This window comes from Scyliorhinus torazame, chromosome 1, assembly GCF_047496885.1.
Source record: "Scyliorhinus torazame isolate Kashiwa2021f chromosome 1, sScyTor2.1, whole genome shotgun sequence".
Classification (NCBI taxonomy): domain Eukaryota; kingdom Metazoa; phylum Chordata; class Chondrichthyes; order Carcharhiniformes; family Scyliorhinidae; genus Scyliorhinus; species Scyliorhinus torazame.
In genome coordinates, this window is record NC_092707.1 from 363,246,338 (window position 1) to 363,268,824 (window position 22,487).

Below are 22,487 nucleotides of genomic sequence, written 5' to 3' on the forward strand. Positions count from 1 at the left end.
GGGAAAGAGCAGAGGCAGGTCTCAATGCTCTTTGTAGTATATATAAATGATTTGGAGGAAAATGTAACTGGTCTGATTAGTAAGTTTGCAGACAACACAAAGGTTGGTGGAATTGCGGATAGCGATGAGGACTGTCTGAGGATACAGCAGGATTTAGATTGTCTGGAGACTTGGGCGGAGAGATGGCAGATGGAGTTTAATCCGGACAAATGTGAGGTAATGCATTTTGGAAGGTCTAATGCAGGTAGGGAATATACGGTGAATGGTAGAACCCTCAAGAGTATTGAAAGTCAAAGAGAACTAGGAGTACAGGTCCACAGGTCATTGAAAGGGGCAACACAGGTGGAGAAGGTAGTCAAGAAGGCATACGGCATGCTTGCCTTCATTGGCCGGGGCATTGAGTATAAGAATTGGCAAGTCATGTTGCAGCTGTATAGAACCTTAGTTAGGCCACACTTGGAGTATAGTGTTCAATTCTGGTCGCCACACTACCAGAAGGGTGTGGAGGCTTTAGAGAGGGTGCAGAAGAGATTTACCAGAATGTTGCCTGGTATGGAGGGCATTAGCTATGAGGAGAGGTTGAATAAACTCAGTTTGTTCTCACTGGAACGAAGGAGGTTGAGGGGCGACCTGATAGAGGTATACAAAATTATGAGGGGCATAGACAGAGTGGATAGTCAGAGGCTTTTCCCCAGGGTAGAGGGGTCAATTACTAGGGGGCATAGGTTTAAGGTGAGAGGGGCAAGGTTTAGAGTAGATGTACGAGGCAAGTTTTTTACGCAGAGGGTAGTGGGTGCCTGGAACTCACTACCGGAGGAGGTAGTGGAAGCAGGGACGATAGGGACATTTAAGGGGCATCTTGACAAATATATGAATAGGATGGGAATAGAGGGATACGGACCCAGGAAGTGTAGAAGATTGTAGTTTAGTCGGGCAGTATGGTCGGCACGGGCTTGGAGGGCCGAAGGGCCTGTTCCTGTGCTGTACATTTCTTTGTTCTTTGTTCTTTGTTCAATCTTCGTGACAAAGTGATCAGTGGGTTACTCACACTTATTGGTGAAGATAAAAGTGGCAGAGGTTGGGAAGAGGGCTTTAAGGATACAGTCTACAGTTTAGAAAAGAAGCAGGGGGTGGGGGTGGGCATGGGAGTGGTGTTATCCTTGCATTGCAGGAAGTGAGCAGATTTACAGATGAAAGCAAGGACCCAATAAAGTGGTCCAATCAGATCCGTTGGTGATGTTTAAGAAGGGCAGCAAGGATAATCCAAGGAACTACAGGCCGGTGAGCCTTACGTCAGTGGTAGGGAAATCACTGGAAAGAATTCTTCGCGACAGGATCTACTCCCATTTGGAAGCAAATGGACGTATGTTTTGTGAAGGGGAGATCGTGTCTCACTAACTTGATAAGAGTTTTTCGAGGAGGTCACATAGATGATTGATGCAGGTCAGGCAGTGGATGTTGTCTATATGGACTTCAGTAAGGCCTTTGACAAGGTCCCTCATGGCAGACTGGTACAAAAGGTGAAGTCACACGGGATCAGGGGTGAGCTGGCAAGATGGATACAGAACTGGCTAGGTCATAGAAGGCAGAGAGTAGCAATGGAAGGGTGCTTTTCTGATTGGAGGGCTATGACGAGTGGTGTTCCGCAGGGATCAGTACTGGGATCTTTGCTGTCGTAATGTATATAAATGATTTGGAGGAAAATGTAACTGGTCTGATTAGTAAGTTTGCAGACGACACAAAGGTTGGTGGAATTGCGGATAGCGATGAGGACTGTCAGAGGATACAGCATGATTTAGATCGTTTGGAGACTTGGGCGGAGAGATAGCAGATGGAGTTTAATCTGGACAAATGTGAGCTAATGCATTTTGGAAGGTCTAATGCAGGTAGGGAATATACAGTGAATGGTAGAACCCCCAAGAGTATTGACAGTCAGAGAGATCTAGGTGTACAGGTCCACAGGTCACTGAAAGGGGCAACACAGGTGGAGAAGGTAGTCAAGAAGCCATACGGCATGCTTGCCTTCATTGGCCGGGGTATTGAGTATAAGAATTGGCAAGTCATGTTGCAGCTGTATAGAACCTTAGTTAGGCCACACTTGGAGTATTGTGTTCAATTCTGGTCGCCACACTACCAGAAGGATGTGGAGGCTTTAGAGAGGGTGCAGAAGAGATTTACCAGGATGTTGCCTGGTATGGAGGGCATTAGCTATGAGGAGCGGTTGAATAAACTCGGTTTGTTCTCACTGGAACGACGGAGGTTGAGGCGCGACCTGATAGAGGTCTACAAAATTATGAGGGGCATAGACAGAGTGGATAGTCAGAGGCTTTTCCCCAGGGTAGAGGGGTCAATTACTAGGGGGCATAGGTTTAAGGTGAGAGGGGCAAGGTTTAGAGGAGATATACGAGGCAAGTTTTTTGCACAGAGGGTAGTGGGTGCCTGGAGGTCGCTGCCGGAGGAGGTGGTGGAAGCAGGGACGATAGTGACGTTTAAGGGGCACCTTGACAAATACATGAATGGGATGGGAATAGAGGGATACGGACCCCGGAAGTGCAGAAGATTTTAGTTTAGACGGGCAGCATGGTCGGCACAGACTTGGAGGGCCGAAGGGCCTGTTCCTGTGCTGTACTTTTCTTTTTTCTTTGTTCTTTATTAGATAGGGAGCTCTTTCAGAGAGTCGGTGCAGACCCGATGGACCAACTGGCCTGCTTCTGCACTGTAGAGATTCTATGGTTCTATGTAGAACTGGGCCTTACAAAACTCAGTCCCTAGCCTCCTATCTGACCTTACCTGAGGTTGATGCTATAGTTGACTTCAGCATTGGTGGGCTAGGAAAGGGGAAATTCAGCCAGGGTTTCTACCGCTGATCATTATGCAATGACTCCTCTGGGAAAGTACATACATATGTGAATGTTAGGTGAGAATAGATTTGTGCTTAACTCTAGGGGTAGAGGTGAGATGGGGGTGGGGTTGCAAACCCTGCACTTATGTACATTTCTGCTCCTGGTCACCATTGGAAAGGTCATGTGTTTAGGACAATTAAGGTCAGTTGTTATGCTCCAGAGCATCAAAGGATTTTCAATGATCACTTACACACAAACAATAGCAAGAACAGATTCTGGTAAATGGTGGTGAGGACACATTAGTGCTTTCAGGAGAATAGGCAGGACTTTGTATCAGCAGCATGTTCCATCCAGTCCTCACATGGTGCTCAAACTCATGTACTTCTCAGTATAGATTATGAAATAACAATAACTCTGATTTCCACGGATATTGAAGGAAGTGAGAGGGGAAATTGCAGGGGTACTGGCCATAATATTTAAGTCTTCCCTAGTCTTAGGGAGGTGCCAGGACTCTGGAGAATTGCAAACACTATACCCTTGTTCAAAAAAGGTTGTACAGATAGCCCAGCAATTAGAGACCAGTCAGTCTAACCTCAGCGGTGGTAAAGCCTCCAGAAACAATTATTCACATTAGAATTAGTAGTCACATAGCAAAGTGTGGGTTGATCAGGAAGAATTAGGATTTCTAAAGGGTAAATCATGTTTAACAAACTTGTTTCGGTTTTTTGGAGAGGTAACAAAACGGGTTGATGAGGGTAATGTTGTTGACGTGGCATACATGGGGCGGGATTCTCCGGTCTCCGATGCCGAAACCGCATTCGGCGATCGGCAGGAGAATCCAGGGGCGGGATTCTCCTTTCCGGGGACTAACTCCCCATGGCAACGGGAGAACCGGCACCAACCACTCCGGCGTCAACAGCCCCCGAAAGTGCACTTCCGGGGGCTAGGTGGACGCCGGAGGGGTTGGCACCGCTCCAACGGCGTCGAAGGGACTGTGCAAGTTTGCACAGGAATCAGTTCTGGGTCCTCTGCTGTTTGTGATTTTCATTAATGACTTGGATGAGGGAGTTGAAGGGTGGGTCAGTAAATTTGCAGACGATACGAAGATTGGTGGAGTTGTGGATAGTAAAGAGGGCTGTTGTCGGCTGCAAAGAGACATAGATAGGATGCAGAGCTGGGCTGAGAAGTGGCAGATGGAGTTTAACCCTGAAAAGTGTGAGGTTGTCCATTTTGGAAGGACAAATATGAATGCGGAATACAGGGTTAACGGTAGAGTTCTTGGCAATGTGGAGGAGCAGAGAGATCTTGGGGTCTATGTTCATACATCTTTGAAAGTTGCCACTCAAGTGGATAGAGCTGTGAAGAAGGCCTATGGTGTGCTCGCGTTCATTAACAGAGGGATTGAATTTAAGAGCCGTGATGTGATGATGCAGCTGTACAAAACTTTGGTAAGGCCACATTTGGAGTACTGTGTACAGTTCTGGTCGCCTCATTTTAGGAAGGATGTGGAAGCTTTGGAAAAGGTGCAAAGAAGATTTACCAGGATGTTGCCTGGAATGGAGAGTAGGTCTTACGAGGAAAGGTTGAGGGTGCTAGGCCTTTTCTCATTAGAACGGAGAAGGATGAGGGGCGACTTGATAGAGGTTTATAAGATGATCAGGGGAATAGATAGAGTAGACAGTCAGAGACTTTTTCCCCGGGTGGAACAAACCATTACAAGGGGACATAAATTTAAGGTGAAAGGTGGAAGATATAGGAGGGATATCAGAGGTAGGTTCTTTACCCAGAGAGTAGTGGGGGCATGGAATGCACTGCCTGTGGAAGTAGTTGAGTCGGAAACATTAGGGACCTTCAAGCAGCTATTGGATAGGTACATGGATTACGGTAAAATGATATAGTGTAGATTTATTTGTTCTTAAGGGCAGCACGGTAGCATTGTGGATAGCACAATTGCTTCACAGCTCCAGGGTCCCAGGTTCGATTCCGGCTTGGGTCACTGTCTGTGCGGAGTCTGCACGTCCTCCCCGTGTGTGCGTGGGTTTCCTCCGGGTGCTCCGGTTTCCTCCCACAGTACAAAGATGTGCGGGTTAGGTGAATTGGCCAATGATGAATTGCCCTTAATGTCCAAATTGCCCTTGGTGTTGGGTGGAGTTGTTGAGTTTGGGTAGGGTGCTCTTTCCAAGAGCCGGTGCAGACTCAAAGGGCCGAATAGCCTCCTTCTGCACTGTAAATTCAATGATAATCTATGATTAATCTAGGACAAAGGTTCGGCACAACATCGTGGGCTGAAGGTCCTGTTCTGTGCTGTATTTTCTATGTTCTATGCGCCGAAGGACTGGCGTGATCTCACGCATGCGCGGAACCGCCGGCGTGGTTCCACGCATGCGCAGACGGGCCGACGTATTCTGGCGCATTCGCAGGGGGTTGTCTTATCCGCGCCGGCCATAGCGGAGCCCTACAGAGACCGGCGTGGAAGGAGTGCCCCCACTTACCTGCCAGGCCCCACCGTGTGGACCATACCAACACATGCCAGCGGTACTGGCCAAAAACGGACAGCTGCTCGGCCCATCGGGGCCCGGAGAATTGCCGGGGGGACGCTACCAACGGCCCCCAACCAGCGTGGCGTGAACCCCGCCCCCACCCAAAAACCGGCGACGGAGAATACGGCAGCCGGCGTCGGGGCGGGACGGCGGGGTTCGCGCCACCCCCCGGGATTCTCCGACCCGGTGTGGGGGGTCGGAGAATCCTGCTGCATGTTGGTGCCAAAATCGCCTCTGCGATGCTCCGCCCCATCCAATACAGCGTACTCCTCACGCCGTTTAGACGGCCTCAGGGCGTTACCTGAGGCCCTCCCCCTAATGCTCCGCCCCTATGGGCCGGGTTCCCGACGGTGTCGGTCACGTGTGGTATTTCTTTTCGGGAACTCGGCGTGGCGGCTGCGGACTGAGTCCAGCGCCCCCACAGACGTGGGAGCTGATCCGCGGGCAGGGGAGGGCTTTGACGGGGGCTGTGGGCACTGGTGTGTGTGGTCCGGGGGTGGCGAGTCTGGCCAAGGGGGTCACTATTTGGCAGGCCGGGTCAGCGTGCGGCCGACGCCCTGTTGCACGACACGGCCGCTGCAGGCTGCCACGGTGCACATGCGGGCCACGGACCCGGCAATTCTCCAGCCGTATCCGCAGCTAGAGCCGGGTGCTCTATGCTGCGTGCCTGCTAGCCCCCCACCAGACGGAGAATCGGTGGCCGTTTTGCACCGTTTTTTCGGTCATAAAAGGCCACTGTTCCCACGCCGGCGTCAGCACAGTCTTAAAATCGGAGAATCCAGCTCATGGACTTTGAAAAGGCTTTCGATACTGTACCACGCTATAGACTTGTGAGAAAAGTTATAGCCAATGGAATAAAAGGGATAGTGTAACATGGATACAAAATTGGCTGAATAATAGGAAGCAGAGAATAATGGACAATGGATATTTTTTGGATTGGAGGAAGGTTTGTAATGGAGTTCCCCAGGGTCTGGTATTGGCACCCTTGTTTTTCCTGATCTATTTTAATGATTTAGATCTTGGAAGTATTGTGAACTGTGAGGAAAGTGTGGAGCTTCAAAAGGAAGGAGACAAGTTGGTGGAGTGGGCAGATAAGTTGCAGATGAAGTTCAATGCAGATGAGTGTGAGGTGATGTATTTTGATTGGAAGGACGTGGAGAGACAAGTCTACATGTAGATTAAAATCTCCCATGATTATCACCATGCCTTTCAAACAAGCTCCCATAATTTATTCCATTATGCTCCACCCTACCAAGTGATGACCGTTAGGGGGCCTGAACACGATGCCCACATGTGACTTCTTTCATTTACTATTTACCATCTCGACCCAAAAGTTTCCACATCCTGGTTTCCTGAACTTAGATCATCCATCTCTATTTTGCGAATACTATCATTACCTAACAGAGCCACCCCTCCACATTTTCCTAATTTCCTGTCCTTCCTAAAAACCCTGTACCCTTCAATATTCAGATCCCAATCCATGTCCTCCTGCAGCCATATCGCTGTAAAGGCTCTCAGATCATTCACATTTATTTCTATGTGCCCTCTCAGTTCTTCTATTATGCTTTGAATATTCCATGTATTCAGTGACAGAGCTTTTAGTTTTATCCTTTATTCTTTTTATACCTTCTAGATCTCGATTTAACAGAAATCAAACAAAGAGTAGGATTTAGGGCAGCACGGTAGTGATTAGCACTGTGGCTTCACAGCGCCAGGGTCCCAGGTTCGATTCCCGGCTTGGTCACTGTCTGCGCGGAGTTTGCACGTTCTCCCCGTGTCCGCGTGGGTTTCCTCCGGGTGCTCCGGTTTCCTCCCACAGTCCAAAGACATGCAGGTTAGGTGGATCGGCCATGCTAAATTGCCCTTAGTGACCAAAAAAGGTTAGGAGGGATTATTGGGTTACGGGGATAGGGTTGAAGTGAGGGCTTAAGTGGGTCGGTGCAGACTTGGTGGGCCAAATGGCCTCATTCTGCACTGTATGTTCTATATCTATATAACCCGCCACGTGATTTTCGGTGGCGGAAACAGCCCGCCAGCGGGATTTACCAGCCCCGCTGTGGTCAACGGGATTTCCCGGTGAATGTCCCCCTCATCACCGGGAAACCTATGAGTCGGCATGGAACTGGAATGTCCCGCTGGTGTGCTCAGCCGCTAGATCATGCCCAAAGACTCGTGTTGAACGCATTTAGCTAGATGTTTCCCGACGATGGCAGAGCCGAGAAAGACCCCTCTATTAAACGGGACTCAGTTTCATTGCTGGACCTCAGCGAGGAACGCGCCCCGCCGAGGCCGTACGGAGTCCCGCTTCCTGCACTAACAAGCTCCGTACGCCAAGTTGGCATCCAAGAACTTCCACATGCTGCAGCTGTAACACTTCACCTGTCCTGCCAATCTTAATGTGTTCGAATTAACTATTTAATTATTTTATTCATTTATATATTTTCCTTTTGTTTTGATATATTTTATTAATCTTATCACTTATTGCTAGACTATTTTGAACCTTAGGAGTAGAATAAACCTTAGTCACTTACCAAATAACTAGTTTATTCCCCTGTAGCAGAGCAAGATGACTTCCTGAAGGCTAAGAGAGCTAGACAGCAAAAAAGTACCTAATTTCCTAACTCTCTTAATGACCCATCTCCCAGTATTCTATCCTAAGTCGCACTCAAGTGCTAAGTCGCACTAAGTTGGCTTTAGATGCTGCATAGACAAAGGCTACCAATTTGAGCTACCCTTAATTAGCCAAGCCCAATTGCTCTTCCAGTGCAGCCTTGTTAAAACCCTGCTTCAGGTTGCGAACATTAGAATTTGCAGCTGCAGCTCCTGTTAGACCGCTTGACGGCTCTGGAGCTGCGGATGGACTCACTTTGGAGCATCCGCGATGCTGAGGAAGTTGTGGAAAGCACATTCAGTGAGTTGGTCACACCGCAGATTAAAATTACTGAGGCAGATAGGGAAAGGGTGACCAACAGACAGAGGAAGAGTAGGAAGGCAGTGCAGGGATCCCCTGCGGTCATCTCCCTCCAAAACAGATTTACCGTTTTGGAAACTGTTGGGGGAGATGGCTCACCAGGGGAAGGTGGCAGCAGCCAGGTTCATGGCACCGTGGCTGGCTCTGCTGCACAGAAGGGCGGGAAAAAGAGTGGCAGAGCTATAGTGATAGGGGATTCAATCGTAAGGGGAATAGACAGGCGTTTCTGCGGACGCAAACGAGAATCCAGGTTGGTATATTGCCTCCCTGGTGCAAGGGTCAAGGATGTCTCGGAGCGGCTGCAGGGCATTCTGGAGGGGGAGGGTGAACAGCCAGCTGTCGTGGTGCATATAGGCACCAACGATATAGGTAAAAAACGGGATGAGGTCCTACAAGCTGAATTTAGGGAGTTAGGAGTTAAACTAAAAAGTAGGACCTCAAAGGTAGTAATCTCAGGATTGCTACCAGTGCCACGTGATAGTCAGAGTAGGAATGACAGGATAGCTAGGATGAATACGTGGCTTGAGAGATGGTGCAAGAGGGAGGGTTTCAAATTCCTGGGACATTGGGACCGGTTCTGGGGGAGGTGGGACCTGTACAAATCGGACGGTCTGCATCTGGGTGGGACCGGAACCAATGTTCTCGGGGGGGTGTTTGCTAGTGCAGTTGGGGAGGGTTTAAACTAATGTGCCAGGGGGATGGGAACCGATGTAGGAAGTCAGTGGGGACAGAAACAAAAGGCAGGAAGGGAGAGTGTGTAAAGCATGACCAGAGAAAGCAGGGCAGAGAGCAAGGAAGGTCTACATTAAACTGCATTTATTTCAATGCAAGGGGCCTGACGGGCAAAGCGGATGAACTCAGGGCATGGACGGGCACGTGGGACTGGGATATTATAGCTATGACTGAAACATGGCTAAGGGAGGGGCAGGACTGGCAGCTCAATGTTCCGGGCTACAGATGCTATAGAAAGGATAGAACAGGAGGTAAGAGAGGAGGAGGAGTGGCGTTTTTGATTAGGGAGAACATCACGGCAGTACTTAGAGGGGATATATCCGAGGGTTCACCCACTGAGTCTATATGGGTGGAACTGAAAAATAAGAAGGGAGAGATCACCTTGGTAGGACTGTACTACAGGCCCCCAAATAGTCAGCGGGAAATTGAGGAGCAAATATGTAAGGAGATTACAGATAGCTGCAAGAATAATAGGGTGGTAGTAGTAGGGGACTTTAACTTTCCCAACATTGACTGGGACAGTCATAGCATTAGGGGCTTGGATGGAGGGAAATTTGTTGAGTGTATTCAGGAGGAATTTCTCATTCAGTATGTGGATGGACCGACTAGAGAGGGGGCAAAACTTGACCTCGTCTTGGGAAATAAGGAAGGGCAAGTGATAGAAGTGCTAGTGAGGGATCACTTTGGGACAAGTGACCATAATTCCATTAGTTTTAAGATAGCTATGGAGAATGATAGGTCTGGCCCAAGAGTTAAAATTCTTAATTGGGCAAGGCCAATTTTGATGGTATCAGACAGGAACTTGCAGAGGTAGATTGGGGGAGACTATTGGCAGACAAAGGGACGGCTGGTAAATGGGAGGCTTTTAAAAATGTGTTAACCAGGGTGCAGGGTAAGCACATTCCCTTTAGAGTGAAGGGCAAGGCTGGTAGAAGTAGGGAACCCTGGATGACTCGAGATATTGAGACTCTGGTCAAAAAGAAGAAGGAGGCATATGACGTACATAAGCAACTGGGATCAAGTAGATCCCTTGAAGAGTATAGAGATTGTCGAAATAGAGTTAAGAGGGAAATCAGGAGGGCAAAAAGGGGACATGAAATTGCTTTGGCAAATAATGCAAGGGAGAATCCAAAGAGATTCTACAGATACATAAAGGGGAAAAGAGTAACTAGGGACAGAGTAGGGCCTCTTAAGGATCAACAAGGGCATTTATGTGCAGAGCCACAAGAGTTGGGTGAGATCCTGAATGAATATTTCTCATCGGTATTCACGGTGGAGAAAGGCATGGATGTTAGGAAACTAAGGGAAATAAATAGTGATGTCTTGAGAAGTGTGCATATTACAGAGGAGGAGGTGCTGGAAGTCTTAAAGCGCATCAAGGTAGATAAATCCCCGGGACCTGATGAAATGTATCCCAGGATGTTGTGGGAGGCTAGGGAGGAAATTGCGGGTCCCCTAACCGAGATATTTGAATCATCGGCAGCCACAGGTGAGGTGCCTGAAGATTGGAGAGTGGCGAATGTTGTGCCCTTGTTTAAGAAGGGCAGCAGGGAAAAGCCTGGGAACTACAGACCGGTGAGCCTAACGTCTGTAGTAGGTAAGTTGCTAGAAGGTATTCTGAGAGACAGGATCTACAAGCATTTAGAGAGGCAAGGACTGATTCGGGGCAGTCAGCATGGCTTTGTGCGTGGAAAATCATGTCTCACAAATTTGATTGAGTTTTTTGAGGGAGTGACCAAGAAGGTAGATGAGGGTAGTGCAGTAGACGTTGTCTACATGGACTTTAGCAAAGCCTTTGACAAGGTACCGCATGGTAGGTTGTTGCAGAAGGTTAAAGCTCACGGGATCCAGGGTGAGGTTGCCAATTGGATTCAAAATTGGCTGGACGACAGAAGGCAGAGGGTGGTTGTAGAGGGTTGTTTTTCAAACTGGAGGCCTGTGACCAGTGGTGTGCCTCAGGGATCGGTGCTGGGTCCACTGTTATTTGTGATTTATATTAATGATTTGGATGAGAATTTAGGAGGCATGGTTAGTAAGTTTGCAGATGACACCAAGATTGGTGGCATAGTGGATAGTGAAGAAGGTTATCTAGGATTGCAACGGGATCTTGATCAATTAGGCCAGTGGGCCGACGAATGGCAGATGGAGTTTAATTTAGATAAATGTGAGGTGATGCATTTTGGCAGATCGAATCAGGCCAGGACCTACTCAGTTAATGGTATGGCGTTGGGGAGAGTTATAGAACAAAGAGATCTAGGAGTACAGGTTCATAGCTCCTTGAAGGTGGAGTCGCAGGTGGACAGGGTGGTGAAGAAGGCATTCGGCATGCTTGGTTTCATTGGTCAGAACATTGAATATAGGAGTTGGGACGTCTTGTTGAAGTTGTACAGGACATTGGTACGGCCACACTTGGAATACTGTGTGCAGTTCTGGTCACCCTATTATAGAAAGGATATTATTAAACTAGAAAGAGTGCAGAAAAGATTTACTAGGATGTTGCCGGGACTTGATGGTTTGAGTTATAAGGAGAGGCTGGATAGACTGGGACTTTTTTCCCTGGAGCGTAGGAGGCTTAGGGGTGATCTTATAGAGGTCTATAAAATAATGAGGGGCATAGATAAGGTAGATAGTCAACATCTTTTCCCAAAGGTAGGGGAGTCTAAAACTAGAGGGCATAGGTTTAAGGTGAGAGGGGAGAGATTCAGAAGGGCCCAGAGGGGCAATTTCTTCACTCAGAGGGTAGTGAGTGTCTGGAATGGGCTGCCAGAGGTAGTAGTAGAAGCGGGTACAATTGTGTCTTTCAAAAAGCATTTAGATGGCTACATGGGTAAGATGGGTATAGAGGGTTATGGGCCAAATGCGGGCAACTGGGACTAGCTTAATGGTAAAAAACTGGGCGGCATGGACTGGTTGGGCCGAAGGGCCTGTTTCCATGCTGTAAACTTCTATGATTCTATGATTCTAATTTAGATTTCAATTGACTGCTAACTACAAACAAAATTTGATTTTTGAAAAGAATTTAAGAAGTTAAGACTCCTTACTCACCACCCACCAGCACCCAGTCCTAATTACTCCTGGAAATTTGTAGACATTGTACATTATAAGTTACTCAGCACCTTTTGTCAACAATGATTTTAGCAATGGTGTTAATGCAGCCAATTGAAGAATGGGGAATATAAACAATGAGACAAAAAGAAGAGCGAAGCAAATAGAAAGAAACAAGGGGGCAGACGCACACACGGGAAGGATGACAGGCAAGGGAAAGAGATAGATTGAAGCAGAGAGAAGAGAATGAGAAAAAGACACGCAAACATTTCACAAATCGGGTAAGGTAAAAAGGAAGGTGAAGTGTTGGGTACTCTGCTACACAGGCGAACCAACATGGTTGCGAATGGTACAACGCAGTTTTATTTCAAACATCTATTTACACTGGTAAACTGTTTACTGAGGTTCGATCATGACCCTTAATTCTGTGGACCTATTCCTAATTCTATCTTGTAGTGGCACTCAGCACATGGTGGATGTCTGAGTGGCTTGTAATGAGCTCTGTGCCCTGAGCCGTCTCCTGCTCGAGTGCCCAGGAAGTGTTGTGTTCCCTGTTTTGTACTGTGTATGCTCTTGCCTGTGATTGGCTGTCGTGTTGTGTGTGTTGATTGGTCCGTTGATCTGTCCATCAGTATGTATGTATGTATGTGCTATGATGTTTACCTGAATATCATGACAGCCCCCTTTTTTACAAGAACATGTGCCTACGTGGTCATAAATAGAGATGTGTACTGAGTGTAGCTAAATGTGTGTGTGTGCAATATTTACAGCATGTACATGGGGCTAAACTATATACAAGGGGCGATGTTGGGTGCGACATAACAACAAGGTTGTACCATAAACAAAGAACGGGGAAATGTTGAACGACAAAATGAATTCCTGTAACGATAAGAACAGAAACATATTAACACAGTGGTAGTATGAGTTCAATGTACAAACAGTCTCATAAGTCCAGTCTAGTAGGTGGGCGACAAATTCGGGTTGACCGCCTCAAGTGTGGGTCTGGAACCACCGGCTGAGGAACGGGCCTCGCCACGGGCGACGACGGAAGGGGCATGGTGGCAGGCAGCTCCACAAAGTCGATATCAGGAAAAACAGGAGGGCGCGGTGTCGGTGTAAGTTCCCGTAGCGAGCGTGGAAGTAGGCGAAGAGCCCGGCGATTGCGCCTACGAATGGATCCATCAGGCATGTGAACCAGGAACGAGCGGGGAGCCCCGCGTCGGAGAACTTCGGCAGGTGCTGACCAGTCCCCTTCTGGTAGGTGGATGCGGACTTCGTCTCCAGGAACCAGGGCGGGAAGATCAGTTGCCCGTGTGTCATATGCCCTCTTCTGGTGACCGCACTGCAGTTGCATTCTGTGTAGTACCGGAGCATGGTCGATTGTGGGTGCCAGAATGGAAGGCACAGTGGTCCTGAGGGCGCGACCCATCAACAGGTGGGCTGGTGAGAGGCCAGTGGCTAGTGGGGCCGAGCGATAGGCCAGCAGGGCCAGGCAGAAATCCGATCCGGCAGCAGCAGCCTTGCAGAGGAGCCGCTTGACGATGTGAACGCCCTTCACCGCCTTTACATTGGACTGAGGATGCAGAGGGCTGGACGTCACGTTTGTGAAACCATACGAGGCACCAAAAGATGACCATTCCTGGCTGGCGAAACAGGGCCCATTGTCCGACATGACAGTCATTGGAATGCCGTGGTGAGCGAAGGTGTCTTTGCAGGCCCTTATGACAGCGGACGATGTCAAATCGTGCAGGCGTATGACCTCTGGATAGTTGGAAAAGTAATCAATGATGATTACATAGTCCCTGCCGAGCGCGTGAAAAAGGTCCACACCCACCTTCGCCCAGGGGGACGTCACCAGCTCATGGGGCTGAAGCGTCTCAGGAGGTTGCGCCGGTTGAAACCTTTGGCAGGTGGGGCAGTTGAGCACCATATTGGCAATGTCATCACTGATGCCCGGCCAGTATACCGACTCTTGGGCCCTCCGTCTGCACTTCTCGACCCCCAGGTGGCCTTTGTGTAGTTGGTCGAGGACCAGCTTGTGCATGCTGTGCGGAATCACAATCCGGTCCAGCTTTAGAAGGACACCATCAATGACGCCCAAGTCGTCTCGGACATTGTAGAACTCCGGGCACTGCCCTTTGAGCCACTCTCCCATCATGTGGCACATCACACATTGTAGAAGTGGGTCAGCCGCAGTCTCTCGGCGAATACGGGCAGACTGGAGTCGTCAGCTGGCAGATTTGCTGATGTGAAAGCCACCTGCGCTTCGACCTGACAGGCGAACCCCTCCGAATCTGGCGGTGTGCTCACTGCTCTAGACAGGGCATCCGCAATGATAAGGTCCTTTCCCGGGGTGTAGACCAGTTGGAAGTCATACCTCCTAAGTTTAAGTAGGATGCGCTGGAGGCGAGGGGTCATCTCATTCAGGTCCTTATTTATGATGCTGACCAGGGGGCGGTGGTCAGTCTCAACGGTAAACCGGGGGAGACCATACACATAGTCATGGAACTTGTCTATCCCGGTTAGCAAGCCCAGGCACTCCTTTTCGATCTGCGCGTAGCGCTGTTCTGTGGGGGTCATGGCCCGCGAGGCATAGGTGACCGGGGCCCATGACGCAGTGTCATCCCGCTGTAGGAGCACCGCCCCAATGCCGGACTGGCTGGCATCAGTCGAGATTTTAGTGTCACGAGATGTGTTGAAAAACGCCAATACTGGTGCTGTGGTGAGCTTAAGTTTGAGCTCCTCCCATTCCTGCTGGTGTGTGTGCTGCCACTGGAATGCCGTGGACTTCTTGACAAGGTGGCGCAGAGCTGTCGTGTGGGAGGCAAGGTTGGGAATGAACTTCCCCAGGAAGTTGACCATGCCTAGGAAGCGTGGCACTGCTTTCTTGTCGGCTGGCTGTAATGGCGCTCACCTAGTCTGCATCCGGACGGACCCCTGACCGGGAAATGTGGTCCCCCAGGAACTTCAGCTCGGTTTGGTCGAAAGAACGCTTGGCTCGGTTGAGGCGCAGGCCGTTTTCCCGTATGCGCGCAAAGACGCGCTGGAGACGATAGATGTGCTCCTGTGGTGTGGTGGACCAGATGTGACGTCGTCCACGTATACGCGCACCCCTTCGATACCTTCCATCATCTGCTCCATGATCCTATGAAAGACCTCAGATGCAGAGATGATGCCAAATGGCATTCGGTTGTAGCAGAACCTGCCGAAATGGGTGTTGAAGGTGCACAGCTTTCGGCTGGACGGATCCAGTTGGATCTGCCAAAAACCCTTTGAGGCATCCAGTTTCGTGAAGATTTTAGCCCGGGCCATTTCGCTCGTGATCTCTTCCCTTTTGGGTATTGGGTAGTGGGGTTCCCTCATTATGTTGTTGTTGAGGACTTTTGGATCAATGCAGATCCGGAGCTCGCCGGAGGGCTTCTTAACACACACCATGGATCTGACCCATGGCATGGGCTCCATGACCCAGGATAGGACCCCTTGGTCCTGGAGATCCTGCAGCTACTGCTTGAGGCGGTCTTTGAGTGGCGCTGGGACCCTGCGAGGTGCGTAAATGACCGGGGTGGTGTCCGGTTTGAGGCAAATTCTGTAGGTGTAGGGCAGTGTTCCCATGCCCTCGAATGCCTCCTGGTTGTGGGCGAGGAGCGATTGGAGCCGTGCGCTGAACTCTGCATCCGGGAAGTCAGATGTGCCGTCTGGGGAGAGAGAGTGGACTCGTTGCACGAGGTGGAGAGCCTTGCATGCCTGTGCGCCTTGCAGCGAGTTCTTCGATGATCCGACTATCTCGAATGAGAGTGAGGCCGTGTGTGTGTTGTATGTCACCTGGAGCTGGCAGGACCCCATAGCCGGGATAACGTTCCCGTTGTAGTCGACCATCCTGCAACGGGACGGCCAAATTGATGGTCTGACCTTCATGGCGTAGAAGGCTGACCATGCTATGAGGTTGGCGGAGGCGCCAGTGTCCAGACGGAATGTTATCGGTGATTGGTTGACCGTTAGGGTGGCACACCATTCATCACCCGGATTGATCGTGTTAACTTGCACCGGCTGGTGGGTCCTGGCTGGAGACATTCGGTTCCCATCAATGACCGCAACACGGAAGGCGTCCCGGTCGTCTGTGTCACTGGTCTGGATATCGTCTGGGCACGACTCGTAATAAGGAGGCTGAATGGTCCGCACGTCCCTGCGAGGTTGTCGGAGTTGGGGAACATTGACAGGTTGAGCTGCTCGACAGTGAGCAGCGTAGTGGCCCATCTTGCCACAGCGAGGCATGGTCAGGTTCTTGCAGGACATTGCCGCTTTAAATGTGCGGCTCCACAGTTGCCACATGTCGTGATGTCATGGCATTCGTTGCGCCACTGCGCATGCGCAGTTCGGTCTTGCGTCGAGCGCTGCGCATCACATCCCTCAGTGTTGCCGTAGTTTTTGGCACGCACAAGCGCGGGAGGCCTCGAAAAGCGCGCGAAATGTCCGCCCTCGTCCGGGCCACGGGCCGGGAGGAACTTGATCGCCTGGACCCGTTCGGCCTCGTACGGCGCCTGCCTCGCCGATCCGGCTGCGTGGGACCCCTGCCGCGCCGATTCGGCCGCCTAAAATTGGGTATAGCGGCTAGTCACGTTTCCATGCAGGACACAGGCTTCGATTGCGGAGGCTAAGATGAGGCCTTTTATTTTTAAGGGCTGCTGGCATAGGGTGCCCGAGGTGACCCCAAAAACGCTCTGGTCCCGAATCATGGAATCGGAGGTGGTGTCGTAACCGCAGGACTGCGCGAGGATACGGAGATGCGTAAGGAATGACTGAAAGGGCTCATCCTTACCTTGCAGGCGCTGCCGGAAGAGATACCTCTCAAAGCTCTTGTTGACCTCGACGTTGAAGTGTTGGTCGAACTTGAGAAGGACCGTCTTGTATTTGGTCTTGTCCTCGCCTTCCGCGAACACCAGGGAGTTATAGACATGGATGGCGTGTTGACCTGCCGTGGTGAGGAGGAGGGCGATCTTTCTGGTGTCCGAGGCGCTTTCCTTTTCGTTGGCTTCCAGAAAGAGCTGGAAGCGCTGTTTGAACAGCTTCCAATTAACGCCGAGGTTTCCAGCGACTTGCAGCGGCTGCGGTGTGTTGACGGTGTCCATGGCGCAGGATGGCAGATTCCGGAGGATTTCTAGGTAGATACCACAGTTACACCTGGCACTATGAAGTGCTGGGTACTCTGCTACACAGGCGAACCAACACGGTCGCGAATGGTACAACGCAGTGTTATTTCAAACATCTATTTACACTGGTAAACTGTTTACTGAGGTTCGATCATGACCCTTGAATCTGTGGACCTATTCCTAATTCTATCTTGTAGTGGCACTCAGCACATGGTGGATGTCTGAGTGGCTTGTAATGAGCTCTGTGCCCTGAGCCATCTCCTGCTCGAGTGCCCAGGAAGTGTTGTGTTCCCTGTTTTGTACTGTGTATGCTCTTGCCTGTGATTGGCTGTCGAGTTGTGTGTGTTGATTGGTCCGTTGATCTGTCCATCAGTATGTATGTATGTACGTGCTATGATGTTTACCTGAATATCATGACAGAAGAGAGAGAAACACACATAAAAAGAGAGGAGAGGAACATAAACAGAAGAGAATAAAGATGCATTTAGTGCCCATTTACACCCCAAAGTGCTTTACAGCACTTGTTTAAATGTAGAGAAACACAGTAGCCAATTTATGCTCAGTGAGTTTTCATAAAAAGTAATGAAAAAAATGACCAGATTATGTTTTTTAATGTTAATGGAGCGAGAAATATTGGCTATACAGAGAAAAACTCTCGGGAGAACTCTGCTGTTTGTCTTTTCCTTCCACCAAAGAGGATGGGGCGTGAATTGATTTTATCTGAAAATAGCACCTCTGTCAGTGCAACATTCCCTCAGTATTGCACTAAAATGGCTGTGAAGACTGTGTGCTCTGGTCTGTGGAACAGGCCCTGAACCCACAGCTGCCAGACTCTGAGGCAAAAGTGCTACACCGAGCCAACCCTGAAATCTAGGAAGAATAGGATAAAGGGATCCAAGAACAGTCAGAGAACAAAGAGAAATAAAGAGGTGCGAGGACTTGCAAAGGGAGAAAGACAAAGAAAGCACAAGGATAAAGATTACATGAGCATTTTAAGTGCCTGATTCCAGAAGCCTTCAGAGCACCATGTATTATATCAGTAAAGAAAACACTGCCAAACTCAGACAACTTTGAGAAAGCTAAAGCATATTATGATTTATTGAGGACAAGTTTATTCTTTATTCTGGAGTAGGATGTTTGTGTGATGAGAGCCTATTTCAGTGCTGCCATGTGACCTTACTTGGGACTTTGGCAGAGGTACAAGCAGTACAGCTGGTAATCTGGATACAGAACTGCCACCCTATTAGCACTGCATCATTTAATTCATATAAGATTTCATCTTCACAGCTACAAATGATCTCTTGGTGAGAAATAACTGCAGGGATAGACTTACACATGCACCCTGCTTCTCCACAGTTATTTCCTGTTAAGTGCAGGAACTAAGCTGCAATTGCAGTCGCCTGGAGTGCTACAGGAATGACAGGTGACAGCTTGATCTTAAAGTCATGCAGGCTGAATGTGGAGTCTGCATTGAGCTGCTTCCCTCAATCGTGTGACAATTTGATCACAAACCTGACCCAAATGTCAGGGGCCAGGAATAATTCACTGGAGCGAAAGGGGTTAGGAAGCTTGATTTATTTTTGAGTGGCAAGAAAAGGAATTTAATTTGTGATTTTGATCAGGGCAGCTTCGATGTTTCAGCAGTGTTGGAAGCCTGACCGGATAGGTCGCACCCCATGTTCAGGGAAAACATGCATGGATTTGGGTGGCGGCAAGATCTTTGGAGGTCGAAAAGAGAGTGATAGTTTGCAAGGACAGAAGGGTCAAGTGTTTTTATTTCCAGAAGGGAGGTGATGGTAGCAGTTATGAGAGGAAGTAGCTGATGGAAGGGAACCATTTTAACACGGTCCAGGAAGGGAAGCATGCTTAATAGGGAAAGGGTCACGAGGGTTCAGGGACAGATGGGGTCAGACAATGGGAGATGGGAGAGAAACCAGAGAAGGATGAGGGTTCAAGGTCAAGGCGGGGAAATTCTGAAGAACTTCAGGCAGCTAGTAAGGAAGTCTTAGCTGCGAGAGGGTAAGTTTTGGGTTGCACTTCAGAAAGGAGTCACACCTTTTCCATTCCTCCTGTTCCCAAAATGGGATGTTTTCCACTTTGATAACTGTCAACCTTCTTTCATCTTGTGGGAACGTCACGGTGACTCGAACATCAATGGAGTGAGAGAAACAGTTTAAAGCTTGTTTTATTCATGTGAAAAAGCCTGCACGCTTTCAACTGGGAATCATTCCTGTAATTCAGTAGAATTGCGCATACTGTGTGGTGATTTATAGCACTATTGGCAGGTCAGTCCATCAAGCCTATCAAAATGAGATCAGCGAGTTTAAATTGTCTACAGTCTCAATCGAAATGTGCCATGGAGGTTTGGCATCACCCCTCACACCCCAGCCAATTACCCCTCGGTACACAAACTGACTTAAAATTGAGGAGTGGATAGCAACCGATGCGATTAGCAATGTGATTGCCAATTGTGTTGCACACTCCTCTGTACAAGAGCAGATCAAAGCACCTTCCAAATGACAACCCCAGCTCCCTCAAGGAGTTGGTGCAGACACCAGAAAAATAATAAATGCTATACTCCAGTGTGACAATGGATACAAATGATCTCCTGACCTCCAGTCACTCCTGCGCAAACCCTGCATTACAAATAAGGCTTTTGATTGACAGCTGGTTACCATACAGAAGAGAGCATGTAGATCTTACGCCAAAATCTGTCTTTTTCAGTGATAATTCAATTCAGCAGAGCACATGAATAAACACTAAAAAATTGGAGCATAGATGTTAACATCCATACTTAACTTCTGGAGATAATTCATTTATACTGGTATTTTACAAAGAAATAGATGCATAACCTCCTTTGTATAATGGTTACACGCACTGATATGTCAAGGACATTTTTCAGATTTGCCTGTTGAAACAATTCACAATCTCTGGCCGGAATTCTCCAGTCATCGGGATTCTCTTTTCTCGCTGGCAGCGCATCCCGCCCGCCAGCGAATTTCCCGGTGGGGTGGGGTGGTTACAATGGGAAATCCCATTGACAAGCGGTGGAAAGAGAGATTCCCGCCGCCAGAAAATGGCAGGCTGCCAAGAAACACGCAGCTGGGATACTGGAGAATACAGCCCTATTTCTTTTTAATTTATGCATGGGATGTGGGCGTCACGGGCTTGGCCAGCATTTATTCCCCTTCCTTAATTATCCTTGAGAGGAGTAGGCCATACAATAGATTTCCTTCCGTAAAGGGCATTAGTGAACCACCAACAGTCATCCATTCCAGAATTGTATTCAATATTGACCATCTGTCGTGATGTGATTTGAACCCATGTCCCCTGAGCAGGGTCACTGGATTACTAGTGGATTACACTGGATTACCTCCTCCCCTGGCTTGTGGAAAGAGTGATCCAATTATTTCCACTTACCTGCCTTCCCAATAGTTCCCCCAGAAGGAAAAAACGGTAAAGCAGGGAAATAAGAATACTGATCCGAACTGTTTTTTCCTTCTGGAATTCTCTTTTAGAGAAAGTGAATCTGCTTCCATCGCCTTTCGTTCAGGCAGTGCATTCCAGATCACAATTGCTGCACAAAAAAAAAAATCTATTCATACATCCTTGGTTCTTTTATCAAATCTTAAATCTACTCCTTTGCAAGTAAAGTTTCTCCTTATTCACTATCGAAACCCATCATAATTTTGAACATTTCTATTAAATCATATCTTATTTGAAAGATGGTCCCTCTGATAATGCTTCCCTCAGTTCTACACTGATGTGTCAGCCCAGATTTTGTGATTGAGACACTGGATTGGGACTTGAATGCTGAGACGAGAATGTAATTACCACCACTTGAGTCACAACTTTAAAGATTTAGCACAGCTTCCTTGTTGTTGTACTCTAATATTTTTACCTACTTTCTCTTGCGGCACTTCAGGTAACTGTGCAAAAGAGTTTGTTTCATCCACCATTTTGTTCAACTCGGGAACTATTTTCTTCAGCTTGGCAGCTATTTTGTTCATGTGCCCATGATGCTTGCATCAAGCTTTTTATTTAAGCATGCAACCTCAGTTAATAACACACTCAGGAAACCATGGCAACAAAAATTACATGTATTTGAAGCTGAGCAAAATCTGAAGGGGGTTGAGATATTAAGTGATTTACGTGTTTAATTGGTAATAGTACAGACTGGAAGCAGCTCTGGTTCGTCTGATAGGGTCATAGGCTCCTGGTCCTGGGGTTTTCTGTTAATACATAAAGAATAAATTAACCACTGATAGATGAAATCTTTCCTGCATCATCATTTCATAATTTATTTGAAAAAAAAAAGCCCTTTAAATAGATCTAATTCTTAAATGTTGTTCTTCAAATTTTCACCCCCCTCCTCTCCTAAAAGCTAATGGTATGATTTTATGGGTAGTGAAGGTCCTCTAGTACTACTTAAAAGTAAATGTTGGGCAGTTAAACCAATCATGAAAATATCACAGCCAAGCCTTATTCTTTGCTCATCTAATCATTACATTGCACGTTCCAACAAAGATCAGTGGCTGCTGATCCCTGCCGGAGCACAACTCTTAGATGATATTCCTCTCCTTATCATAGGGCCGCTGGTGGCAACTGAGAGAACAAATTAATGAGCTTCTGCTGTACAGGGCTCAGGAGCTCATCGTATATTGGACCAAATTCATTTTGTCATAGTTCATGTAACAGGGCAAAGCATTTATCCGTGAAAGAAACCAACAGTTTATAAGACAGAGGAGTTGAGCCAAATCTTACAGTCTCCAGAGTGTCAGAGACTGGATGTATCAGTGTCAGGAGCCTGCTGAAATTCTACATGGGGATTTCCCCAGAATTGCGATGGGCAATTTTCCTGTTCCCTGGGATCCTTCACAAGTGTCGGGGTGCGATCTTCCGGCCACACTGCGCCGAAAAAGCAGTTCAGGCAGCGCATCGTTGCTGGTGAAAGCAGGGAGATTCAACGCAATCTCGTGAGACATTGCAAGGTGAATCTTGCCCACAATGGGCGGAATCATATTTTGGCAAATCTGCATATTAGAGCGAGGCAGTAATCTAATGTGTAGATTCCCAAGGTACCTGAGACTTTGGGATTCAATCGCTTCACCGAGGGGACTTCGGGCGAGTGCCATTTGGTACTGGTCCCCACAAATGGGAACCAGATGGAAAGGCACTCAATGGGGTCTCCTTTGGGCAGGGTGGTGCC

The 22,487-nt window shown here is 48.4% G+C and overlaps 1 protein-coding gene across 3 annotated transcripts in view; it reads right to left on the reverse strand.

Moving 5' to 3' along the window:
* Positions 1 to 21,362: 21,362 nt before the first annotated feature.
* The window catches only part of LOC140408125 (protein STPG4-like), a 120,089-nt gene continuing 118,964 nt past the window's right edge, over positions 21,363 to 22,487 (reverse strand). For all 3 annotated transcript variants that reach the window (XM_072495181.1, XM_072495148.1, XM_072495398.1), the window contains one exon: positions 21,363 to 21,510. In XM_072495181.1, coding sequence (XP_072351282.1) covers positions 21,427 to 21,510 — 84 coding nt within the window. In that variant the 3' untranslated portion in view covers positions 21,363 to 21,426. The remainder of the gene's footprint in view (positions 21,511 to 22,487) is intronic.